The sequence below is a fragment of the Mobula birostris genome, chromosome 15 (genome assembly GCF_030028105.1).
Source record: "Mobula birostris isolate sMobBir1 chromosome 15, sMobBir1.hap1, whole genome shotgun sequence".
NCBI lineage: Eukaryota > Metazoa > Chordata > Chondrichthyes > Myliobatiformes > Myliobatidae > Mobula > Mobula birostris.
The window spans coordinates 45,897,024-45,923,826 of NC_092384.1; the positions used below are offsets into that span (position 1 = coordinate 45,897,024).

General features: G+C 41.2%; 1 protein-coding gene across 4 annotated transcripts in view; it reads right to left on the reverse strand.

The window, feature by feature from the left end:
- The window catches only part of ankrd27 (ankyrin repeat domain 27 (VPS9 domain)), a 104,293-nt gene that overhangs the window by 35,178 nt on the left and 42,312 nt on the right, over positions 1-26,803 (reverse strand). For 3 of the 4 annotated variants that reach the window (XM_072279703.1, XM_072279706.1, XM_072279705.1), the window contains 9 exons: positions 24,586-24,678; positions 19,668-19,795; positions 18,175-18,257; positions 17,841-17,956; positions 17,180-17,272; positions 4,919-5,116; positions 3,641-3,700; positions 3,409-3,528; positions 1,639-1,683 (listed from right to left, as the gene is read on the reverse strand). In XM_072279703.1, coding sequence (XP_072135804.1) covers positions 1,639-1,683; positions 3,409-3,528; positions 3,641-3,700; positions 4,919-5,116; positions 17,180-17,272; positions 17,841-17,956; positions 18,175-18,257; positions 19,668-19,795; positions 24,586-24,678 — 936 coding nt within the window. The remainder of the gene's footprint in view (positions 1-1,638; positions 1,684-3,408; positions 3,529-3,640; positions 3,701-4,918; positions 5,117-17,179; positions 17,273-17,840; positions 17,957-18,174; positions 18,258-19,667; positions 19,796-24,585; positions 24,679-26,803) is intronic. The other variant, XM_072279704.1, reaches the window with a different exon arrangement.

Sequence of the window (26,803 nt, forward strand, 5' to 3'; positions counted from 1 at the left end):
GTCCATGAATGTTGCACTTGTCTGCAGTTGAACAGAATACAGCTTGTCTTCTACCAAGCAAACACTAGGGGGAGGGCAGCGCCAACTCCAGCTTGGACTCCGTGCCTCACTGCCCCCAGTGGAGTGTACCAACTCCGACGCTTCCCTCCTGGGAGGCTGTGAACAGGTGACACTGTGGCTTGAGGCCTAGTCCTTGCCACGACTGAGACCACGCAGCTTCCCTGCTGGTTCGCCCCTGCCCTTCCGCCAGGAAAAGCAGAGAATTGGACTTGCAGCATTCCACATTACCAATATCCAACAGGATCTTGTAATCGCAAGAAAAGCAGCCAAGACAATCACTTGCTGTTACAGGCTGCACACCGCCTTCGCGTACCGACTCCTCTGACACAGGCAGCAACATGATCTGCACCACGTCAAGGTCCTTTGGTTTTTCCGCCAATGAACAACTCCCTGACAGGGTGGACCTGCAGTACTTAAGTTTTTAAAGTGCAGTCGAGCCTTGCAATAGTAACAAATATGTTTTTAAAAAAAACTAACACCTTTGGTTGACCCTGTAGAACCTACCGCAATCAAATGCACCACCATCTTACCGGAAACCTTGGCTTTGAAGGAAGATAGAACTTAATGTTTTAAAAAGAATGGCCTGACTTTGTTCTTACATTTTCTGGAGTGAGATACGTAACTTCAATCTTCTGGTTCAAAGGCAAGCACATTACCACTGAATCAAAGCTGACACCAAGTTAATTCCCTGACTGGGAAGTGAAAGTGATCTGTGCATAGTGGTGGACAGCACTGTGGTGTAACTAGCTCACAGCTTCGCAGAACTCAAGCACGATCTGTGCAGTTTTCATGTCCTCACTGCGACCACCGGTTTTCCTCTAGAAGCACCGGCCTCCGCCTCATATCCAAAAACACGGTGGAAGACTAACTGGCTGCGGTAAAGCACACGCTGTTGCAGGTTAATGGATAAAAGAATGAAAGGGGAAGTGATGGGAGGGTGTGAGAAGCAGAACCAGTGCAGGGGGTAAAAGAAATAAGGAGGGAAGGAATGGGTCTAATCTCCCCTGGGTGCAAGAAAGCACCTGATGGGCCAAGTGGCCTCCTTTAGTGTTGCTAAAAATATACTAAATCCTAAACACCTGTTAACCACGTGGCTTCAAACAGTATTTTTCAGCAATCTTTATTTATGATACTCCTCCACTTCCACTCAAACAAAACATTATTAGACATGATTTTTTTTGCTGAAACCAAATATTAGTCCTAGAAAACATATAATGTGCACAACTTGACTTTTGCTATCAACTTATCTTTGAAATTTCCCCAAGGTTGGAGAAATTCACTTCAATGCACTCCGATGTAGGGAAAGTCAATAAATGATCAAAAAAGAGAGTTCTTCACTACTAGTGATTAAACATATCACATTAACACAGACAAAATACTACAGGAACTCAGCAGGTCAGGCAGCATCTTTGGAGGGTAATAAACAGTTGATATTTTGGGCCGAGACCCTTCATCTAATCAGTTTTTAAAGCACTAGTGTGGATTTACATATTAACACAAAGAAAACTAGAGAAAATCCCAAATTACCCTCCAAATAATATACAAATCCAGCTTCAAGACTAACAAAATTGTACTTACCATCTCTACATCTCCATCCGCCACAGCTCGCAATAACTTTTCCACCTATAAAACAAATAAAAACAATATACTAAGCTCCTTCTCCTAAGATAAGAACTGAAAATTAGTGATCTGGTTTAGAACAATTCCTTCCAGTTTATCTGGTCAGCAAGATATAAAGTGCAAAGTTCAAAGTAAATTTATTATCATTGTACACATATGTCCTGTGAATTGTTTTCTTGCGGGCATACTCAATAAATCCAATAACTATAACAGAATCAATGAAAGACTACACCCAACAGGGCAGACAAGAAGAAAAATAATAATAATAATAAATAAATAAGCAATAAATATCAAGAACGTGCAATGAAGAGTCCTTGAAAGTGAGTCCATTGGTTGTGGGAACAGTTCAGTGATGGGCAAGTCAAAATAAGCTAATGATTTGTTCAGTCTTTAAAAAAAAATCACAGTTCTAAATAGGCACAGAAGATTGCTTTAGTTTGGAATACAGCTTTAAGTTGTTTAAATGCATCAGGTTAATCGTACTTGAGGATTTGAAGGCATTCTGTAATAACTCGAAGTTAGTTCATCTTTTGTGTTGCTAATTATATTTTTCTGCATTATTTTAACCAGAAAAGTGAAGATAATTAATCACAGTTTAAATAAATCAATTTAATTTTGCATTGTTATTCAGGCTGATGAATAAAATGTAGTTAAAGGATATTGCATTGTTACATATCTTTTACTTTCTCCAGAAGTTTCAATTGCTTTTCAAGTTGTCAAGTTTAGCCTTCCAACATTGCTATCACAGTATAAAAATCTACACCTCACAGAAATAGGTGTTCCATGAGTTTCTAAACAATAAGACTTTAATTTTATATCTGTATCAATCTGAATTTACAGATTATTTGTAGTTCATGTTCTTCATTACAACACTATTAAAGTTTGCCAATTGCACTCAAAGTAAAAATGAACTTCCCTGCCATCCACTATTAATGGGATACAATTTTATTTTGGCATTCATATTGATTGTGGGTAGATATTCATTAGCTCTCTTAGGTCATAAGTTACAAAATCAAAATTTAATTTCATTGCAACAATAATATGAAATGACATTCTTACTTGGGGAAATGATCTGTTCAAATGATTTAACGTCCATTAAAATTCCTTTTTTCCTCCTCCTTATATGTATATATAATTATACATTTCACAGGAATATAAATTATATGATTATTCATAATTTTGCTTCACTCTCACAATGTGGAAATTACTGCAAAGGCTTGAATTTACTGTCTCTCTATTAATACCCTTGAAGTCAGCTACTTTCAAAGGAATGTTAAAGGAATGTCATACCTCACTCCACCAGAGTTTTATTTCAGACTGTTTAGTCAATTAAATTTCAAGTTATCAGCTGCTGTTGATTGCAAACTATATTTTCAACCCTTACTCTCGCCCTTATTGCTTGCTAATCCAATAACTTTACAATAATTCTGGTCTACAGAAGGACATGATAACTATTTCTAAGAAATACTGACACAGATAATTCATGGACAGTGTTTCAGAAGCAGAATTATGCTCCATTCACCTTCACACCTCTGAATCTTATTCCAAATGGTTATAACATACCTGACCAAGAAACACACTGGTAGATAATAAGATTAATTTGGTTTAGTCCACTAGATTAGGCTTAAAGTCTTTAAAAGATTATGCATGTTGCTTAGTGGATTTTTTGACTTGAAAGCTAGAGACTTAAAATTGTCAGTCATCATATGAAAGAAAAACTGCTTTCACCTCTTTGTACTTCCCTTTCTCTTCCTCTTGCTTCATTTCAACTGATATGGATGATGCAGTGGAGATAGTTGATTTCTGACTACCAACATCAGTGAAAGACTGAGGGGATCTGTTAATAGACTAAATTTCCATTTTTATAAGTTACTTCGGATTTGTACAATTTTCAGATGTTACTAATTGAAACTTTAAATTTAAACTAAATTTTAATTTCATTAAAATTAAAGGGATTTACCTCTTGATAGCTCTGTTGCCTGTCAGTATTAATGAAGGTAATTTCCAGCAAATCTAATATCTATTAAGGTAGATAACAACAAATTTAATAAAAACACATCTATTAGCAAAACAGTGCAGTTAGAATGGATATTAATGTAAAAAAAAATCAATATCTTATACTTAACACACACAAAATGCTGGAGGAACTCAGCAGGCCAGCAGCATCTATGGAAAAAAGCACAGTTGTCTTTTTAGGCCGAGACCCTTTTGGCAAACTCTTTTCCATAGATGCTGCCTGGCCTGCTGAGTTCCTCCAGCATTTTGTGTGTGTTGCTTGGATTTCCAGCATCTGCAGATTGCCTCTTGTTTGTGGTCTTGTACCTGAAGCATTTTACTGCACAAGAAAGGCCAAAACTAAACATGAACCAACTGGACAATATTATACAATGTTCCTTCTAGCCACATGCTTCAATTTCTTTTGTTTTACTTTTTTTACATTTTTAATCTTTGAACATATCACTTTTTTTAAAAACATGTTTCGAATCTTAGCAAGGCTGTGCACATCCTATGGCGGTTGAATTTTCTTGCTAATCAACTGCCTTATAATTATAGTCTCTTCCAGCAAGGAAGGAACACTGGCAAATAATCCTAATTTTAACTATTGTGGGGATATGCCAAGTCTTCTGATTATAATCTCACAGAAAGCAATCCCAAAGAACAAAACAATCAAATACCACAAATTAATATTTTCCTGTTAGTACTTCATATTCAGGGTTTTACTTTGAAATTCTGATTAATGTCTGTAATAGTTTTCTCTAGGACTTTGAGATTAGAGTTTTGGATGCGTGAATACACAACTCTCAAGTGAAATACTACTCAATGATAAATGAAGTTGACTTCCTGTCAAAACTTTAATTTAATAAATTTTATTAAAGTCCAATGCATTCACGCTTTCCCTTCATCTTTGATGACAGATTTAATCAAATGAACAAGTTTCAATTAGTCTTTGTGCCCAAAATATGTAAATGCTAACTGGAATGTTTTAACAGTGAATCACTGTGTTTGTAGCACAATAAATGAATTTGGGGAAACAAAAAGTACAGACTTACTAAAATAACCACAATAATACCTCTCATAACATTGAGATACGCTCTGCAACACTGTAACTTAAATAACTCTCATTTATTGACCTATATTAATGCCTTTTTCTCCTAAATAGTATTGCCAAATGATGTGATCTCTATAAAAGCACCTTCAAGATAAAACACTAAGTCGATCAATGTAAGTCTCTAGCTACCTTAGAATTGAGTGCACAATGCAGTGGGGTTTCTTTCATCTTGTTCTGAACTTCAGTATTAGCTCCATTCTCCAGTAGAACCTGAATGATACCATCATAACCCCATCGAGCTGCAATGTGGAGAGGTGTATCACCCTTGTCATTTGTCATGTTTAAGTTGCAGGCATATAATTGGTAATATACCAGGGCTTTGACACACTGCAAATAATAAACATAAAACTGTTAAATTTCATTGAAAGGGTGACTTCCTATATTTAAATCTTTGCTTACAAGTTTTATCTGAATATTCATTCAAGTTACCATCAAAAAGGGAATTTTAAAGCTGAACATGCAGAACAAACAATATATACTTGTAAGCTGTTTCAATAAAATTCACTTATATTCAACTTCCTTCATCACAAAATACTTGTGACAAAAATATTGATGAATTTTGATTACACTGCATTAAGTTTACAAAATAGTAATAGCAAATTTCAGAACCTAAACCTCTACACCTCCCTCTGCAACTGGATCCTCAACTTCCTAATCAGATGACCACAATCAGTGTGGGTTAGTAATAACAGCCCACCTCACTGGCGATCAACACTGGCGAACCCTCGGGTGTGTGCTTAGCCTACTGCTCTACTCTCTCTACACCCATGACTGTGTGGCTATTGTGACGAGAATACACATAAAATTAAGATGTTTGCTGGCCTGGGTTAGCATCAGTGGCATCAGCAGTTGGTCTGCCACCTGTCCTCAGGGGAAGGAGAGATAAGGAACAATGAAGCAGCATCTGGAGATGTGTAATGAAGGGACGGGAGAGAGAGCTGTCTGGAGCGGCTCCCCCCTTTGAACCCTGAACTGTTTGAAGTAATGGACAGGCGATCTGGAGATGTGTAATGAAGGGACGGGAGAGAGAGCTGTCTGGAGCGGCTCCCCCTTTGAACCCTGAACTGTTTGAAGTGATGGACAGGCGATACCCCAGCAGGGGGATAAAAAGGGACAGGTTCGCTAAGGCAGCACACACCCGACACCCGAGGTAACGAGACCCTGGAAGCGGTGCGCCTCTCACGAGTCGGTGGGAAGTACCGGACCTTAAACGCACAGGGTGGAAAGGTACGATCAGCGGGAACCCGGTGTGTGTCCACCCTCGCTTGGGTGCCGGGTTCACTGCAGAGGATCGACCGCATCTGGAGGAGGGGTCACAATCGGTGACCTCAGGTGACATCACAAAGGACCTGCTCGAAAGCTGCTTGTGAGCAATATCGCCGGTCTGTGAGTGGAAGCCGTTTCTGAATGATCAGTCATTCCCGTTCTCTCTCTCTCCCCCCCCACGTTGTCCATCGCCATGGCAATGATTACTGAGAACTGAACTAAACCGAACTGGACTTTTGTGTCACTTTGAAATTGGTCATTTACCTCTAGACAACGATAGAGCTTGATTGATGCTGTTATCTTAATTCTGTGCACATGTGTGTTTATCATTGCTGAACTGTTGCATTTATTATCCTTTTGATTACTGTGTTGCTTGGTTCTTTAATAAAACTTTCTTAGTTCTAGTAATCCAGACTCCAACTGAGTGATCCATTTCTGCTGGTTTGGCAACCCTGTTACGGGGTACGTAACATAAGTGGGGGCTCGTCCGAGATTTTGAACGCTAAATTTGGGACGGAGTAAATTGATTGGGTTAAAATTCCCGAAAGAAAGAAAAGACAAACAGCAGAAATGGAGGTTGAGGAATTTATAAAGGCGCCGACCTTGGAGGCATTAGAGGATGCCAGGAAATCGGAATTGGTAGCTGTGGCCAAACGGTTGAATCTTGCTAAGGGGAAGTCGACAATGAGGAGAGAGGAGATACACAGAGCTATCGTAGAGCACTATGTATCTAAGGGTGTGTTTCCCCAAGGCGAACTGGGGGTGGTGTCTATTGAAAAACCTGCTGGAGACGCGGTACAGGTGCAGCTTGAAAAACTGAGACTCGAGCACGAGTTCCGGGTACGACAGTTGGAGCGAGAAGAGAAGGAGAGAGAGAGAGAGAAGGGGAGAGAGAGAGAGAAGGGGAGAGAGAGAGAGAAGGGGAGAGAGAGAGAGAAGGGGAGAGAGAGAGAGAAGGGGAGAGAGAGAGAGAAGGGGAGAGAGAGAGAGAAGGGGAGAGAGAGAGAGAGAGAGGGAGGGAGGGAGGGAGGGAGGGAGGGAGGGAGGGAGGGAGAGGTAGAGGTAGGTAGGTCAAATTGGAGAAGTTAAGGTTAAGGGCAGAGCAGGGGCTCGTGCCGAACCAAGGTGGAGGGTTCCGGGTGACCCAGGAGGTTAGGCTGGTTCCCCCATTTGATGATACCGACGTGGATCGGTACTTTCTCCACTTCGAAAAAGTGGCTATAAGTCAGGACCGGCCGAGGGATAAGTGGGTTGTCTTACTTCAGAGTGTACTGAAAGGGAAAGCCCAAGAAGCTTACTCCGCTTTGTCCGCGGAAGATGCCCAGAGGTATGAGGTGGTGAAAGAGGCCATCCTCAGGATTTATGAGTTGGTCCCGGAGGCATACCGGCAGAGGTTCCAGAATGCGAGGAAGCAGTGGGACCACACGTATTTGGAGTTTGCCCGTGAGATGCAGACATATTGTGAGCGTTGGTGCGCCTCAAAGCGGGTAGAGGGGGATTATGACAGACTGCTACAGCTGATCCTGATTGAGCAGTTTAAAGGTTGTGTTCCTGAGGGTATGAGACCCTACCTCGATGAGAAAGAGGCAGCCATGTTAGCCACAACTGCTAAGTTAGCAGATGAGTATGCGTTGACGCATAAAATGAAGTTTGCCCTGAGTAAAGGCTACCAGAAGGGTAGTCAGGACGGCAGGGAGAGTCCGCCGGAAAAGTCAGAAAGCCGGGGACTAGTGAGAAGGATAAGGTAGACCGGAAGCAGTCTGGTAGGAGTCTCCTGGGGTCGTCTGTTATAATTGTGGGAAAGCCGGACACTTTGCGTCCAGGTGCTTTGCCCCAAAGAAGGAGATGGGAAAAGGAAAAACGGCAATTTTGAATGGCTGTATCGAGCTGTTAAGCGAACCGCTAGGGACGGTCAGGTCTGTCAAAGTTCAGGAAGGGCGCGAGAGGTTTATCTCGGCCGGATTGGTGTCAGTGAAGGAGGGGTTAAAACCAGTTCCAGTGCGGATCTGGAGAGACACGGGAGCATGTCAGTCACTAATACTGAAGAGTGTATTAGAGTTTAGCTCAGAGACCCAGACTGGGGAGGTAGAGGTCAAAGGTGTTGGGGAACGGACAGAGTCAGTCCCTTTGCACCAGATACACTTACAAAGCAACCTGGTCTCTGGACTAGTCACGATCGGGGCGAGGTCCAAATTACCGATGAAAGGCGTGGAAGTCTTGCTCGGTAATGACATCGCTGGGGGAATCGTGTTCCCAGTCGTGAGATTGACAGGTCAGCCTGCCAGCATTGAGGCCCCGCCCATGGACTCACAGGTTCATCACGGGACTGCGGTAGTGAATTTAGCTGAAACGTTTCTGCCAACCTTGTACGAGACGGGGGTAGAAAATGAAAAGAAGGAGTGTAGTGAGACAAGAGGTAGTGAGGGAGCTGGGACAGACGTAGCAGTAGCCAGGAAAGAATTTGTGCAGATGCAGGAGCGAGACGAGGGGCTGATGGTTTTGGCAGAGACAGCTCTCTCTGACACAGCTTTAACAAGGGAACTAGTAGGCTATTGTGTGGAGGAGGAAGTGCTAAGGAAAAAAGGGAAATCAAGTACAGTAACTGCAGATGAGTGGGGGGTGGTGCAAAAGAGTTATGGGGATGAGGTTTTTAACATGGCCCATGAGGTACCCCTCGGTGGCCATTTTGCGGTGCTGGAGGAAACAGTTGGTGGAATCATGAAAGAGGTTTACCAGCTGCCCAGGGGGAAGAATGTTATTGATCATGACCGACGCGAACTGAGACGGTCACCGGCTTTTGATATGCTAACAAACCTAGTCGGTGTTAGCGTGGAAATCAATGAAGCTAGGGGCCCCCTGATAAGAAAAAAAACATTTTGAAAAGATTAGTATGGGATCGATCAGATGGGAGAAGGCTATTGTTTTGGCCAGGTCTACTGATAAGGTCTCTCCCTTAATCCCCAAACAAAGCAACTCTTTAGGAGTAATTAAACGACTCGCACCCGTGTGGTTGATTGCCCCGAGGCGATGCAAAGAACTGGGACGTTGGGTGATGTCTGTTTCAATAGGTCAGCCTAGTAAACAACATCCATATATAATGAGTAATTCAGTGACTAAAGGGCTGACGAACACAGAGGTGTGTATTGGCAATTTAATACGGCTGTCTGAAGCCAGGTTGATAGTGAACCTTGAAAAAAGTGAATTCGGCCACACGAGGGTCACTTACCTGGGAATTGTGGTGACGCAGGGGCAACTGGCAGCGATGCAAGCTACAGTGCAGGCTATCGCTGACCTCCCAACCCCGACAGACAAGAGGGCCCTCAGAAGGCTCTTGGAGATGGTGGGGTACTGTAGGAAGTTTTGCAATAACTCTGCGGTCACTACCCCTCCCCCTCCTACTAAGCCCTTGCGAGAGAAAACTAAGTCGGAATGGGACGACCCTTGTTATTGTGGTCCGGGACAAAACCAAATGGGAGGTTACATTGATCGAAATTCATCAGTGTTTTTGGCCACTATGAAGTTTGCTGAGTTGGAGCCTGGTCTAAGGGATTATTAATAACACATATAAAAGGGACAGAAAATGTGATGACTGTCTGTCAAGGTGTTGACAACTTCAAACTCGCTGTGTTAGCGAAATAGCTGATAAAGATGTATATTTGTGTGTGTATCAAATAATGTATTCATGTTTGTAATTTTTACCTCCCGGTAAAAATCCTTAAAGGGGGGAAGTGTGACGAGAATACACATAAAATTAAGATGTTTGCTGGCCTGGGTTAGCATCAGTGGCATCAGCAGTTGGTCTGCCACCTGTCCTCAGGGGAAGGAGAGATAAGGAACAATGAAGCAGCATCTGGAGATGTGTAATAAAGGGACGGGAGAGAGAGCTGTCTGGAGCGGCTCCCCCCTTTGAACCCTGAACTGTTTGAAGTAATGGACAGGCAATACCCCAGCAGGGGGATAAAAAGGGACAGGTTCGCTAAGGCAGCACACACACGACACCCGAGGTAACGAGAACCTGGAAGCGGTGCGCCTCTCACGAGTCGGTGGGAAGTACCGGACCTTAAACGCACAGGGTGGAAAGGTACGATCAGCGGGAACCCGGTGTGTGTCCACCCTCGCTTGGGTGCCAGGTTCACTGCAGAGGATCGACCGCATCTGGAGGAGGGGTCACAGTTGGTGACTTCAGGTGACATCACAAAGGGCCCGCTCGAAAGCTGCTAGTGAGCAATATCGCCGGTCTGTGAGTGGAAGCCATTTCTGAATGATCAGTCGTTCCCGTTCTCTCTCTCCCCCACCCCCACGTTGTCCATTGCCATGGCAACGATTACTGCGAACTGAACTAAACCGAACTGGACTTTTGTGTCACTTTGAAATTGGTCATTTACCCCTAGACAACGATAAAGCTTGATTGATGCTGTTATCTTAATTCTGTGCACATGTGTGTTTATCATTGCTGAACTGTTGCATTTATTATCCTTTCGATTACTGTGTTGCTTGGTTCTTTAATAAAACTTTCTTAGTTCTAGTAATCCAGACTCCAACTGAGTGATCTATTTCTGCTGGTTTGGCAACCCAGTTACGGGGTACGTAACACTATGCACAGTTCAAATGCTATCTGTAAATTTGCTGATGATACAACTATTGTTGTCAGATTCTCTGATGGTGACGAGAGGGTGTACAGGAGCGAGATACACCAGCAAGTTGAGTGGTGTTGCAGAAACAATCTTGCACTCAACGTCAGTAAGACCAAAGAGCTGATTGTAGACTTCAGAAAGACTAAGATGAGGGAAAACACACCAGTCCTCAGAGAGGAATCAAAAGTGGAAAGAGTAAGTAATTACAAGTTCCAAGGTATCACTACCTCTGAGGACCTAACTTGTCTCAATACATCGATGCAGCTCTAAAGAATTCAGGACAGTGGCTACATTTCATTAGGAGATTTGGTATGTCACCAAAAATACTCGCAAATTTCTACAGAGAGACCGTGGGTGGCATTCTAATTGGTGGCATCACTGTCTGGTTTGGGGTGGCAGGGGCATTGCCACTGTGCTACTGCACGGGATCAAAGTAAGCTTCAGAGAGTTGTAAGATTAGGCAGCTTCATCACGGGCACTGACTTCAAAAAGATGGCGTCTGTCATTAAGGACCCTCATCACCCAGGACATGCCTTCTTCTCACTGCTACCATCAGGGACGTGGTACAGGAGCCTGATGCTCACACTCAAGGATTCACAAACAGCTTCTTCCCCTCTGCCATCTGATTTCTGAATGCATATTGAGCCCAAAAATTTTCTAATTTTAGGTAATATCCTTTCGAGGAAGAGCAAGAAATATCCCCAGTCACATTTATTATCCATCAACACCTAAATTAGATGATCTAGTAAGTTACATCATTGTTAATTGTAAGAATAATACTGTATGCAAGTTGATTTGTGTTAGCAGATCTCCTTTGGCAAGACCACAGCACAAGTCAGGAAATTTCATATCGTCACAGAGCACTACAGCACAGAAGTAGGCCCTTCAGCCCATTCAGTCTGTGCCAAACTCTCTGCCGAGTCCCATCAACCTGCACCTGGGCCAAACCCTTCCATACTTCTCCCATCCATGTACTTACTCAAACCTCTCTCAATGCTCAAACCAAACCCACACCCACCACTTCTGCTGGCAGCCCATTCCACACTCTCATCATCCTGAGTGACGCTTCCCCTCATTTTCCCCTTGCATCCTTAACCCACGACCTTTAGTTCTAGTCTCACTCAACCTCAGTGAAAAACAGCCTACTTGCATTTACCCTATCTGTACCCCTCAATTTTATATACCTCTACTAAATCTCTTCATTGTCCTTCATTTCAGGAAATAAAGACCCAAGCTATTCAACCTTTCCCTATAACTCAAGTCTCAATTCTCGGCAACATCCATGTAAATTTTATCTGCACTCTTTCAATCTTATGGATATCTTGCCCTGATCAGTACTGGGTTTTCTGATTTCTTTTGGTACAGTCGTAGGGAGACATAAAATGGTCACCATCATTAATAAGAATCCCCACTTTTGTTTTCTAACACTATTATTAAGGGGGCGGAGAGAAACCTTATTTTGACACTACATGGTACTTTTAAATGTCACTTTAGTTATACTGCAATTAATTACCAGTCAAATTCAGAAGACAAACTACATCTTTTCCTCATGGTATTTTAAACTTGACAAACAAATCAAATTCTACAAAATTATATGCAGTTTCCTTCCCAGTCAGAAATCCATTTTTGTAATATCTGCTGATTAATTAAATTTAGTTAATTATAATTCTGGCACTGATACAAATCAATTATTCTGTACTTAATTAAGTTTTAGATCAAGACCTACAATGGGGGGAAAAAAGAAACAATTTACCACATGGATCAAACTTGATGTGTCAAATCTTTCATCAGAATTTGCTATGCTTAGTTGAAAATATATGTGATATTTGGTGCCTACAGGAAGTCAAGAGCACAAGCCAGTGATGCTGGATTAATAATGTTCAGAAAAGGTAAAAATCTACAAAAGAGAACTAGTGAATTAGAGTTGAGGAAAAGCAGATTACTTGAATCTCGTATCAAATGTTTTGGACATACCCAGATATCCCACCTCTCCCGGAAGTTCCGGGAGTCTCCCGCATATTGATAGTGGCTCCCTGATGCCCGAAAATTATATACAATATCCTGCAAATCGATTGTTTTGAGAGGGAGAGGGAGAGCGAGCATCCTGATTGGTCTCTCTTCGTGCTAAGTAGACCTATCAGTTTTCTCTGTGGGCGGGCTTTACAGTTAACCTCAAAAATAATGACAGTGTTGCTCGCTGCACTGTTTGCAACAGGCTTTTCTATTGCCCATGGTGGGTTAAGATGTAAAAGACATGTTGAGGTGAGTTTAACAGGTGTCATTTGTTCATTAACGTAGCTAATGTTATTTAAATGAGCTGGCTAGCTGCTAAGGAGCTACTCTATTGATATCCTACGTGATAACACCAAACTCCCTGCAGACTTGCTTAAAGTTGTAATAGAATAAAAATGATAATATAATGTAAGTACATATTTTAATGTCACATTTGCTGCATATACCCAACTTGGTTTACAGATTAGACAAAATCACTAAAAAAGTATTACATACACCCTTGGAGGTTGACCGGGGGCAGGGTGGGATATGGGGTTGTGGGGGGCGGGGCTGCTACCTCCCTGAAGTGGTGGTGCTACCTCCCTGAAATGAGTTTTTGCAGGGTGGGATGTCTGCATACCCAGCTTCTACTTTGTAATTAGTTCTCATAAATGCAGTGGATTCTGATTAATTGGGACTGCCACATATTTGGGACAGCTCTTAAAAAACAAAAAACAAAATTGAGAAAATAGCTGGGATTGACTTCAATAATTTGAGACTCTATGCCACTTAACTGGGCAGGAGTCTGCTGCCAAACAGATTTCAGCTAGCATTAGTCACATGACTTGTGTGGTAATTAGGTACAACACAGTGCTTAGATCAATTAATTTTTTAAATCAGCATCAGTTGTTTGTGTTTGTATTCAAAAAGCAGCAATTTTTAAATCACTGATAGTTGGGGAGAAATAAGCTGTACAAATATTCAGAACTGTTTTGCTCACAGCGGTTTCAAGAATTCAAGCTTGGAGGTGCCAGAAACGGCAGGGAGTAAAAATAAAATGATTCACTACTTCAACAAGTTAGAAATTCTAATGAATTTTAAGGTAATGACAATCATCTTGAATGTTACAATGAAAATGAAGATTTGAAAGATACAATCGTCAACAGCTTTGGAGGAAGCTAGTCTATTATCTGCATCCAGTGTACTGGTGATTTTGTTCATTTACAGTCAAAACAACAAGATGTGGATGAATTCCTCTGTTGATAAGTCTTAAGATCTAATTCACGGTTTATGGTACTGCAGTAGTATTGGTAGTGTTTAATTTGTTCTGTATTTCACATAAATACATGTTTTTTTTACTCAGTTTGTCTTTTTTTATATACCTTTTTAAACTCATCATCATATGTGTGTCTCTTTAGAGATTGTCTGCCTGGCGTCAGTAGTCACATAACCAACACTTGTGATATGCACCAGCTGCTCATCAAATCTGCAGACAAAGGGGTGCTGTCACAGCGCGGTAGACTGACCTCTACCTTGCTGAGGCCAGGCTACAGCTTTCAGACACCTCTTCCTCCCTATCCCTTGAAGAGAACCCCACTCCTGACCATCAGAAAACTGTCTCTGACACCATCACTCACCTCATCAAATCTGGAGAACTCCCATCAATTGCTAACAAACTCATAGTCCCACACTGCTCGCTTCTACCTCCTACCCAAGGTCCACAAACCTGACTGTGATGGGTAGGCCAATTGTCTCTGCCTGCTCTTGCTCCACCAAACTTGTGTCCTCATACCCCGACGCCATTCTATCCCCCTTGGATCAGTCCCTTCCCACCTACGTCCACAATACTCGTCATGCTCTCAATCTCCTCAGTTACTTTTAATTCCCTGGCTTCGACTACTTCATTTTCACTATGGACGTCCAGTCCCTATACACTTCAATCCCCATCAAGAAAACATTATATCACTCCGCTTCTTTCTCAATAAAACAATCAACCAGTACCCATCCACCACCACCCTCCTCTGTCTGGCAGAACTGGTCCTCACCCTCAACAACATTTCCTTCAGCTCCTCCAACTTTCTCCAGACTCGAGAGGTAGCTATGGACACCTGCATAGGCCCCAGCGATGCCTGCATCTTTGTCGGCTACGTAGAACAGTCCATGTTCCAAACCTTTCCTGGAGATGCTCCCCAACTCCTTCTGCGATACATTGACCATTGCACTGGGGCTACCTCATGCACCCATGCTGAGCTCATCAATTTCATCAACTTTGCCTTCAACTTCCACTCTGCCTTTAAATTCAGTTCTGACACCTCCTCCCCTTCCCTCAATCTCTCTGTCTCCAACCTGAAGAGAAACTGTCGACTGACCTACCGATGCCCACTACACCTCTTCCCACCCAGTCTGCTGTAAAATGCTATTCCCTTTCCTCAGTTCTTTCATCTCCACCACACCTGCTCCCAGGATATGACTTTCCTTTCTTCAAAGAACAGGGTTTCTCTTCCTCCGCTATTGTCGCTGCCCTCACCTGCGACTTCTCCACTTCCTGGATATCTGTGCTCACCCCATCTTCCCACCACCTTAACAGTGGGTAAAACCTTTTGTCCTTACCTCCCACCCCGTGAGCCTCCGCATCCAACATGTCATTCTCCACAACTCCTGCCACTTCCAAAAGGATCCTACCACCAAATCTTTACCCCCCCCATCACTCTCTACTTTCCATAGGAATCATATGTGATTCCCTTGTCCATTTGTCCCGCCCTGCTAATTTCCATCCGGACATTTATCCCTTCAAGCGGTATAAGTGCTACACCTGCCCATTAACCTCCTCCCTCATCACTATTCAGGGCCCCCAAACTGTCTTTCAGGGTGAGGCAACATTTCACCCGCGAATCTATTGGGGTCATCTACTGTGTCCTTGTATTCCATCTGGGTAGCCTCCAACCTGATGGCATGAATATTGATTTCTCCTTCTGGTAAAAAAAAAATGCCTCCCCTTCTTCTCCTACTTCCAACTCTGGCCTCCCACTTGCCTATCCGTCCCTCTTCCTTTTCTTCTACGGCTTTTTTCTTTTCGCTCTCTCTCTCTCCAATCAGATTCCTTCCTCTGCAGCCCTTTCTTTCCTATCCACCTGACTTCACCTATGACCTTCCAGCTATCCTCCTTCCCCTCCCCCTACTTTTTTTTTCATTCTGGTGCCTTCCCCCTTCCTTTCCAGTCCTGAAGAAGGGTCTCAGCCTGAAACATTGACTGTTTGTTCATTTCCAGAGATGCTGCCTGACCAGTATTTTGTGCATGATGCTTTGGATTTCCAGCCTCTGCAGACTTTCTCATGTTTACCATTCATCACCTGCTTGCATGGCTTCAAGTGACCCTACCTGGGGGGCTAAACAAGGGCTACACTTTGCCCAAGGATGACCCACAGACTAGCAGAGGGAAGGAGTGCATTACACTTCCTTGGGTAGAGATGTAGCTCCACCCTGCCACCCTCTTTTTAACTATTTCCATGAAACTTCTGCTAATTGGGCCAAAATGTACATGTCCCGACGTGTCCCAATTAACCGGAATCTACTGCTATGCATTATGCTCAATGCAGAGTAGTCCTTCTGTCCCAGCACTTCAGAGTTGAGTTTATGTTAAACCATGCTAAAATCCTCAATAGTTGAGAATGATGCGGAGGTACGATTCTGACTGAGAAAGCATCATTGCCGATGAGCTTGGATGTTCTTCGTAACATTTAGGACGGAATGGAGACCAGACCAAAAAATTTAACAGAGTGAAGCAAAAGTGGACTACAAAGACAAATGTGACAGTGGACAGTGATGCACAAGGCAGAGGTGGGGGAAAGTATGTGGAAAATTGTAATGACTGAAATTTGAAAAAGAAAGGATATACTGGCCAAGTTAAAAATTTGGAGACGTTTCCTTATCATTCTCATGTTTAAATCTCTTCATGATTTCAATTTTCTGAAAAATTGACACTGAAAATGTGTCCATTAACATTTCTTTTCCTTCTTTGAAAACTGCCATAAAACCCTGTCACCTTGTCAAAACTGCTGATAAATCAACTTTTAATTAATCATCTACTTTTGATCCCTAGCTGTGAAGTGCTAAGAAATGCTTTTCTATGTTAAAGGTACTTTATAAATGCCAAGCTTTGTTGATGTTGTCACTGATATCTTTAAATATGAGTGTAAGGAGTGACCAATCAAATACCAGGAAATGAGGAGACCCACAAAATCAAATGCTTAACTTACAGGAGCTGGAGGTGGAAAGAGTGAAAGTGGAAGAGGAGGGGGAGGGGAGGGGAGGAGAAGAGACGTATAGAAGGAAAGAAGTGAGTGGGGGAGGCTGAAAAAGAAACAGAGCTAAACAATGGAAAATTACAGAAGGGGAATAGGAAATGAAGTCAAATAACCAAATAAATTTTGTACATAGAAACTAGAACAATTATGTACATCACCAACAAAATGAATAATTGACTTTTGTTAAAACTTACATCTTCATGACCATGCATGCAAGCCAAATGAAGTGCAGTATTTCCATTATTATCTTGTATCTCAGTGCTGGCCTTGTAATCCAGCAGTAGCAACTATATAGTAAAAGAAAAATAATTTAAAATGTTATGTATTAATTGTTTGAAATAAAAATAATGCTGTTTTACTTTAAATTAGAAATGACGTTATATTGTTAAAGACTAAAAATGTTGGGAAAACAAATCAGGTGGCACAGAGTTAATATTTCAGTTCTGATAAAAGGATTATCAATCAATTAATCTGGTGCCTTTTCCAGATGCTGCTTAACCTACTGAATATTTCCAAAATGTTCAGGTTTTCCAGCATCTGGAGTGTTTAATTTTAAAAAGAAATGTTATATAAACCAAAATATTCTGGGGTGGATTTCTTACTGCAGTATGTGGATTGGAGACAGTGGGCAATATTATATCACTAGTTCTCCAAATTACAACTCTCGCATATATTTTCTTTGTTTACATCCAGTGCATTACACACTTTAATTAGAGTGTCTTCATGGTTAATTAATTTTCCTGTCAAAAACACAATAGAAATACGAGGTATTTTGCTTTACTACATTTACTTAAAGTGGAAACACTAACAATAGTTTTTAGGCATGTCTTGAAAATCTTAGTCAAATTTACTTACAGTGACATTTTGATACCCCTTCTGACAAGAAAGGTGAAGTGGGGTGGACCCATGATAGTCTGTAGCATTAACGACACCTCCTTTTGACACCAACACATCAATCATCATTGGTTGGCCTTGAGGATAAAGCTCATTATCAGAAGACCATTCCAAGCAAAACTATTGTACATCAATGCTAAGTTAACAATGTGCTATGTATGCAGCCCAATACATGATATTATGCTTAAATTTAATGTTTAATTTCAAGTATTAAAAACATTTCAAAATCTGTGGATTAAAAATATATTAGAAGTCTCCTAAACACAGAATTCTGATGACAGTAACAAGTGCTTACCACAGAAAGCAGCTACATGCAGTGGAGTGTAACCCCGGTCATCTCGGGAAGATGGAGTGACAATAGATGGATCATTCATCCTACTACAAAATAGAAAGTTTATCAGGCCAGCTTTCCCACCAAGTAATTATTTAAAACTGAAATACTTTATACTTCATTGTCGCCAAAGAATTGGTACTAGAACGTGCAATCATCACAGCGATATTTGATTCTGCGCTTCCCACTCCCTGGATTACAAATATTAAGTATTAAAAATACTGAAAATAGTTAAAATTAGTAAATATTAAAAATTTAAATTATAAATCATAAATAGAAAATAGAAAAATGGGAAGTAAGGTAGTGCAAACAAAAGAAGTAAGTTCATAAGCCCAATAAATATGTCACCAGTATGATATATCCAGTAAAGGAGATTCTCAATCAGAAATTCAGTATAGGCACATTCAATGTTAGTACTAAAAGTGATATTGCAAACAAGACAATGATGGATTCTGGATTCAGGAGTATAACATTTGCATTCAACCAGGACTTAAAACCCATGGTCCTTTCATGATCTCGTCCCCTTCTTTACAGTGTTACACTGCCATTTATTCACCTCTCTCGGTCCTAAATCAATTCTTTATTAACCTTCCATTTCCTAGTTTCCTGCTGTCTTTATAGACTTCAGTTAGTTCACAGCAATTATTTGTATTTTTCTTGTCATTGTCTGAAGCAACCATCATTACAGGTTTACAAGAAAGAACACCACTCTCCTCCTTCCACATTCATTCCCATTCCCTCTTTGATCCTCTCACACACCGCACACAGTGTTCTCTGGAAATTACACCAAAGGCTTTCAGTTGTGGTATATTTAAGCACTGGCAGGAAACTTGAGTCTCGGCAACAACCATCAGATTCAGTAGTTTCAGTTAGCAGATTTAAATTACATATATAAAGTAAGTTCTGCTTGATGTTATAAACACTCAATGAAATGGAAAAGAGTCACCAACTTGCAGTGCACCAGTGCCAAATGACCGGATTCACCCTTTGTAAATTGACACCTGTGCCTATTAAGCTTAGTTCTAGAAAATAAACCCCCTGCTACCACATGGGTCAATACAGCAGTCAAAGCTAAATGAATGCACTTGCTCTTTCCTCCACAGAATACAACCTTCATCACAACCGATAGGTCCATGATAGTCTTGACTTGACATATTACAGTTGCAATAGACATTGACTGTATCTGAACACCTAGAAATAGCAGTCTAGAGACCTCACTTGACACCAGCCTCTATTACTCTTCCAGAATGCCCTACAGGAACACAAGAGTTGGTTACTTAGATCACAGTTCATCCGACAGTAACGTTAATTTTGAACTCCTGCCTACCCTTTCACACGTCTGCTAATGAACCATATATCTACCTCTACAATAAAAAATTCAAAGACTCTGCTTCTATGACCTTTGTGTAAAGTGACACACACACACACACACACACACACAGTTATTACCAACTTACCCTGACACGAGCTTTTCACAGCTATCGCAGAAGCAGAGAGGATGGCACATCTTTTGCACACTGTCTTCACTAGGTTCACCTTCACTCAACAGTGTTTCCACTTCTGCCTGATTACCAGCTGCAATGTGCTACCAGAAGTAAGTAGGAAATTAAATTATACATTTATAAAAAAGCAAGCAAAGATTCTTTTATCATAGTACAACTATTTTGATAATTTTTAGATTATCATCTCTTTTGCCCATGCTCTCTTTCTTGCCTTCCAACTCTCCCATCTTTCTTACTCACACACACACACACACACACACACGCGTACGTAATCAGAGCCAAGAGGGCTCAGCAATTCAGATCAGTGCTGCTTTCTCCTGTACCTCAAGATGAATGCAAACTGTTGAGGCAAAAGGATAACATGGTGGCTGACTTACTGTCCAACTGCAAGGGGCCATCAGTACCCCCCCGCTTCAGTTTTATCACAACATGTGAAGTCATTTGACCAGCGGCACGCAATGACACCAGGAGTGAAGGGATTATCCACCTCTACTAAAAAAGCTCATCACCCAGAAGCAGTGCCCAACACCTGAAATTTCAGAAACTCCTTAATCATAACAGAAATAACTTGATATACAGGATTATCTACTATTATAGTCAGTTATTTATGATCTAACTAACAGATTGACTTGACAATTCAGAAGTAGATGTAATGCAACTATTTATTTCAGCCAGTATAAGAAACAGAACCATGATCGGACAGAATATAAGATAGTAACTGAATTGTGATCGGTTTCCAATACTGCTAGGAGTCCTTAGGACCAGAAGGCCATTAAGATATAGGAGCAGAATTAGGCGGTTCAGCTCATTGAGTCCACTCCACAATTCCATCATGGCCAATTTATAACCCCTCTCAACCCGTTTTTCATGCCTTCTCCCCATAACCTTTGATGCAATAACCAATCAAGAACCTCTCATCTCCGCCTTAAATATAACCTGCATAGCCTTCTGTGCAATGAATTCTAAAGTTTCACCACCCTCTGGCTAAAGAAATTTTTCCTCATCTCTATTATTAATGGATGTCGCTCTATTCTGAGGCTATGACCTCTGGTCCTAGACTCCCCCAAACTTCCTCCCTACATCCACTCTATCCAAGCTTTTCAATAGTCGATAGGTTTCAATGAGATCCTGCTTCATTCTTCTGAACTCCAGCAAGTACAGACCCAAAGCCATCAAATGCTCCTCATATGTTAACCCTTTTATTCATGGGATCATTCTTGTGAACCTCCTCTGGATCTTCTCCAGTACCAGCAGAACCTTTGATAGAATTGGGGGTCCACATTTGCTCACAATACTCCAAGTGCAGTCTCACAAATGTCTTATAAGGGTTCAGCATTACATCCTTGCTTTTGTCCTCTCAAAATAAATGTTAACATTACATTTACCTTCCTTACGACCGACTCAACCTGCAGGTTAACCTTCAGGGAATCCTGCATGAGGACTCTGATTTTTGAATTTTTTGCCCATTTAGAAAATAGTCCACGCCTTTATTCTTTCTACCAAAGTGCATGGCTATGCACTCCCATACACTATATTCCATCTGCCAGTCCTTTGCCCATTCTCCCAATGTGTCCAAGTCCTTCTACAGGCACCCTGCTTCCTCAACACTACCTGCCCCTTAATCCACCTCCATGTCATCTGCAAACTTGGCCACGAAGCCATCAATTCCATCATCTAAATCATTGACATATAACATAAAAAGAAGTGGTCTCAAGAGACCCCTGTGGAACACCACTAGTCTCTGGCAGCCAACCAAAACAGGCCCCTTTATTGCCACTCTTTGCCTCCTGCCAGTCAGCCAATCTTCTCTCCATGCTCTTATATCTTTCCTATAATATCGTGGGCTTTTATACTGTTTAGTAGCCTCATGTGCAGCACCTGTCAAAGGCCATCTGAAAATCAAAGTGATTGACATCCACTGACTCTCCTTTGTCTATCCTGCATGTTATTTCCTCAAAGAATGCCAACAAGATTGTCAGGCAAGATTTCCCCTCAAAGAAACCAAAGTTGTCATGTGCCTCCAAGTCCCCTGAAACTTCATCCTTAATAATGGACTCCAACATCTTTCCAACCACTGAAGTCAGGCTAACTGGCCTACAATTTCCCTTCTTCTCCCCCCGCCCTTCTTGAAGAGTGGAGTGACATTTGTAATGTTCCAGGTCTCTGGAACCATTCCAGAATCTAGTGATTCTTGAGTGATCATTACTAATGCCTCCACAATCTCTTCAGCCACTTCTTTCTAAACCCTCATCTATAGTCCATATGGTCCAGGTGACTCATCTACCTTCAAAATTTTCAGCTTCCAAAGCACTTTCTCCTTAGTAATAGCAATGACATTAACTTTTTCCCCTTAACACTCTCGCATATCTGGCATTCTGCTAGTGACTGACACAAAGTAAGTTTGTCCACCATTTCTTTGTCCCCCATTACTACATCTCCATTACTACAGCAATTACTACATCTTAGTCCTGCTGAAGGGTTTTGGTCTGAAACATTGACTGTACTCTTTTTCACAGATGAGTTCCTCCAGCATTTTGTGGGTACTACATCTCCAGCGTCATTTTCCACCAGTCTGATATCCACTCTCATCTCTTTTACTCTTTATATATCTGAAAAAAAAATTTGTATCCCTTTTTATATTATTGGCTAGCTTACCTTCATATTTCATCTTTTTTCTCTGGCTTCTTTTAGTCATCTTCTGTTAAAAGCTTCCCAATCTTCTACCTTCCTTCTAATTTTTGCTATACGTCCTCTCTTTTGCCTTTATGCTGTGTTTGACTTCCCTTCTCAGCCACCATTGCCTCTTTCTCACTAAGAATACTTCATCTTTGGGATGCATCTTTCCTGTGCCTTTTGAACTGTTCCCCAAAACTAGCCATTGCTGTTCTGCTGTCATCCCTGCTAGTGCCCCCTTCCAATCAACTTTGGCCAGCTCCTCCCTCATGCCTGTGTAATTCCCTTTACTTTACTGTAATATCGATACATCGGATTTTAGCTTCTCCCTCTCAAACCACAGGGTGAATTCCATCATATTATGATCACTGCTTTCTAAGGGGCTCTTTTACCATCACCTCTTTATTCAAATCTGTGTCATTACATAATACCCAATCCAGAACTGCCATATCCTTAGTGGGCTCAACCACGCTGCTCTAAAAAGCCATGTCGTTTGCACTCTACAAATCCCCTCTCTTGGGATCCAGCACCAACCTGATCTTCCCAGTCTACATGCATACTAATATCCCCCATGACTATCACAACATTGCTCTTTCTGCATGCCTTTTCTTTCCCGTTGCAATTTGTAGCTCACATCCTGGCTACTGTTCAGAGGCTTGTATATAACTCCCATTAGGATCTTCCTGCCCTTGCATTTTCTTAACTCCACCCACAAGGATTTTACATATTCTAATCCACATCATCTCTTTCTAAGGACTGGATTTCATCTTTTCTTAACCAAGAGCCACCCCACCCCCGTCTGCCCACCTGCCTATCCTTTCAACACAATACGTATCCTTGAATATTATGCAACTATGATCGTGTTTCAGCCAACTCTCAGCGATGCCGATAATATCACACCTGCCAATCTCTATAACAGCGCTACAAGATCAGCTACCTTCTTCCGTCTTCTGTGTGCATTCAAATAAAACACCTTCAGTCCTGTATTCATCACCCTGGTACACTTCCATGGTCCACAGGTGTTATCTTGCTACATCACTTCAGTCCCGTGAATAAGCTTCAATTATTCCAAATATTATACAATAAGTTTCTTAAAATTCAGTTTACGGATACCAGACAGTGAAGCAAAGCTGCTGCACTTTAAGATACAGTGCATAATACTTCCTGTGGGTTGAATCTGGTTACTGCATCATTAGTATGCTTGAAAGGTTTAGGAGTACCATATTTACCGCTATTCTATTTTTATGATAAATACTGAAATCCTATTTTAAATGTTTATGTAATATGACAGCATTTTAGAAGGGGCTTTTAGAATAGGAACAGAACATCTGACTTGAGGCATTTACTAAGAAATGAGAAGTGTGACATCTTGTATAACACAAATATTAACATCACAGTGTGACTGGTAATGTTCCAGGGTCAATATTCAAAGCTGCCAGATGGTTAATCAGCAGCACAGCAGCACATTTTGCCCAGTGATTGATGGGCGCTGCTGATGACTCCAAACTACAGGCTCTTCTGATACGTTGCATTAATTTAAGTAACTATTGGGGAGGGCACATGAGGGAAGTTTAAATTCAATATAAAAGTATAACCCAAATGTAAAAACTCTTATTTATACTAAAAGATTCAGGTATTAATTTTGCTACAGGCTTCCTAAATACTCCTCCCGCCAACTCTTCTACCAAACCACAGACCCAATTCCTTCCTAGGTTCTTGCTCATTCAGGAGCCTCCTGCCATTCAGTAGATTGGATATGCGGAGGAATCTTGGCAGACCCTGGGTTAGTGCTAACAACGCTGCCCACAAGTGCAAAGGCTGGGAGATTGTAGCTCCAGCTGTGTATCAATGGACCAGACAATGAGAAGGTCAGCAGTTCAGTAGTAACCCCACAACTGGGCAATCCTCTGAATGGGAATGAAAGCAAATACCAATACTGACAGCGGTAATCATTCCAGCCCATTCTTAGAAAACCAGTGCAAATTCCTTCCCCATTAGCTTTATAATTAACATTAAGAAAATGACTATATTAATTTATAATTCCATTAAGTTCAGATCATTTTAATCACATGTAATAAAGATGATTAATTGCCATGCCAAATATTGATCAGTTGAACAAGGCAGAGCACATTGGAAGTACAGATCAAATATTTTAAACAAATATCAGAATTGATTTGTATCATAAATAATTCACATTCACCTCAAACAAAATATCAATTGGGGTTGATGACGGCTGATACAGCAAGTTCATTCTTTCTCTAAAAAATGTTTTATCATTTAGTTCTCCCGATCCCTGTAAATGAAAAAGAGCTTTTTAAAAGTTTAGTTCATAACAATGCAACCTCATTATTATCTACACAATCTGATTATTTTTGTATAATGCATGTGAATTATTAGGTACATTCAACCCTTAATTACAAGTCACAGGTTAACTCATATGCAGCATCAAATCATAATCTAATATTGCAAAATTACTAAGTAAAAATAAACAATACATTTGCCAAATGACATGGGGAAGTACATCAACATTCACAAAAATAAATGCTTTTTGTCTGCTATCATCGCTGAAAAAAACTGTGGATTGAATAGCAACAAAAATGAATAGGGGGCATATTAAGATTTTTTTTCCCAACAAGACTGAGTAACATCTTGCCATAATGGTGCTCTGAGTAGCATGCATGTTTCTGGAATCTGGTGTTAAGCACGCAGATGACCAAGCTGGCTGTAGTTGAAAGCTTGAACGCACTTTATGTTGGCATCATAGAAGATACTGATTTGAATTCACTTACACAGCCAGGCCATTAAAAAAAAATTGCAGAGATATCATTAGTAGTACCTCTCCAGTGCATGTGGATCACCAAATCTCTGAAGCATGCCATTGCTGCCTAGCATATCATGAGTTTTGTATCTGAAGTAATGATCTTTTATGCTGCTAAAGGCTGACCTGGTGTTCTGAAGGCAATGCTGAATGTCATCACCCATGCGTGCTTCTAAGATGACAGAAAGTGTTCATGTTTTCCAGAGTCTCATGAAAGTTTATTGACCGGGCAGGGGAGAAACAGGTTGAACATCCACTGGAAGATGCACTTTGAAAAGTTTCTCAACTGAAACAATCCTTGACATGAGTATCCTCAACTCCAGCTCACATGAAATAATGCCATTTAATTCATCATCACCCCAGAATGACAACTCAAAAAGCCCACAAGTCAACTGAAAACAATCGGCAGAGAGGAACTTCAGTCACTACTTAACAATCTTCAAAGCTCAAAGTAAATTTATTATCAAAGTATGTATATATTACCATATGCTAACTTAAGACTCATTTTCCTGCGGGCATTTACAGGAAAAAAAGAAATACAATAGAACTTATGAAAAACTATACATAAACAAAAATTGACAAACACCCAAAATGCAGAAGAAAAAAAACCTCTACAAATAAAAATGATAACAAGAACACAAGTAGTAAAGAGTCCTTGAAAAAGAGTCTGTAGGTCGTAGAATCAGTTTAGAGTGGTGGTGAATGAAGTTATCCATGCTGGTTCAGGAGCCTAATGGTTGGAGTGTATTAACTGTACCTGAATGTGATGATGTGGGACCTAAAGCTTCTAAACATCATGCCCCATGGTAGTCGCGAAAAAAAGGACAGGTTGGGGTCTTTGATGACGGATGCTGCTTTCTTGTGGTCGTGCTCTGTGTAAATGTACTCAATGCTGAGGAGGGCTTTGATTCTGATGGACTGGACTATATTCACAACTCTTCGCAGCCTTTTTCCTTCCTGGGCACTGACGTTTCCATACCAGGCTGTGATGCAACCAGTTAGGGTACTTAGCTCACAGAAAACGTTGTCTCTTCCAAGAGGCTGTAATTGTGACTACCTTAAAGAAAGGAGATAAATGCAACTGTGGTAACAACAAAGAGAATCTCCTTGTTGTTTAACACAGGGGAATTTATCGCAAAGGTCCTCCTCCACCAATTCCTCTGACTGGCACTGAATACCATTGTAAATCTCGCCCATTTAGAGAGACAATAGACGTGATCCACTCTGGTTGAAGACATCAGAACAGACATTAAACAGAGCTGTTTTGTATATTTTGCTTTTGACTCTACTGATCCTATCATGTAAAGCAATTTTGTTGATAAGATTGCTAAATTGAGACACATGGTTAACCACAAAAGGTCACTTTCCAGACTTCTTTGAAGGCAGATGTTCCCCCCCCCCCCAACAGCAACCAAGAATACGGATGCTGATTTCATAGATATGTAAAAGCTATAGGTATGATTAAAACACAAAGGCTTTAGAATTCCACTCCTGACTATTCTGCAAGCGAACATAGTGTCTGGAAAGTAAAATTGAAGACTTCAGAGCTTAATTACTGTACCAGAGGGACATCAGGAACTAGTGTGTACTTTGTTTCATG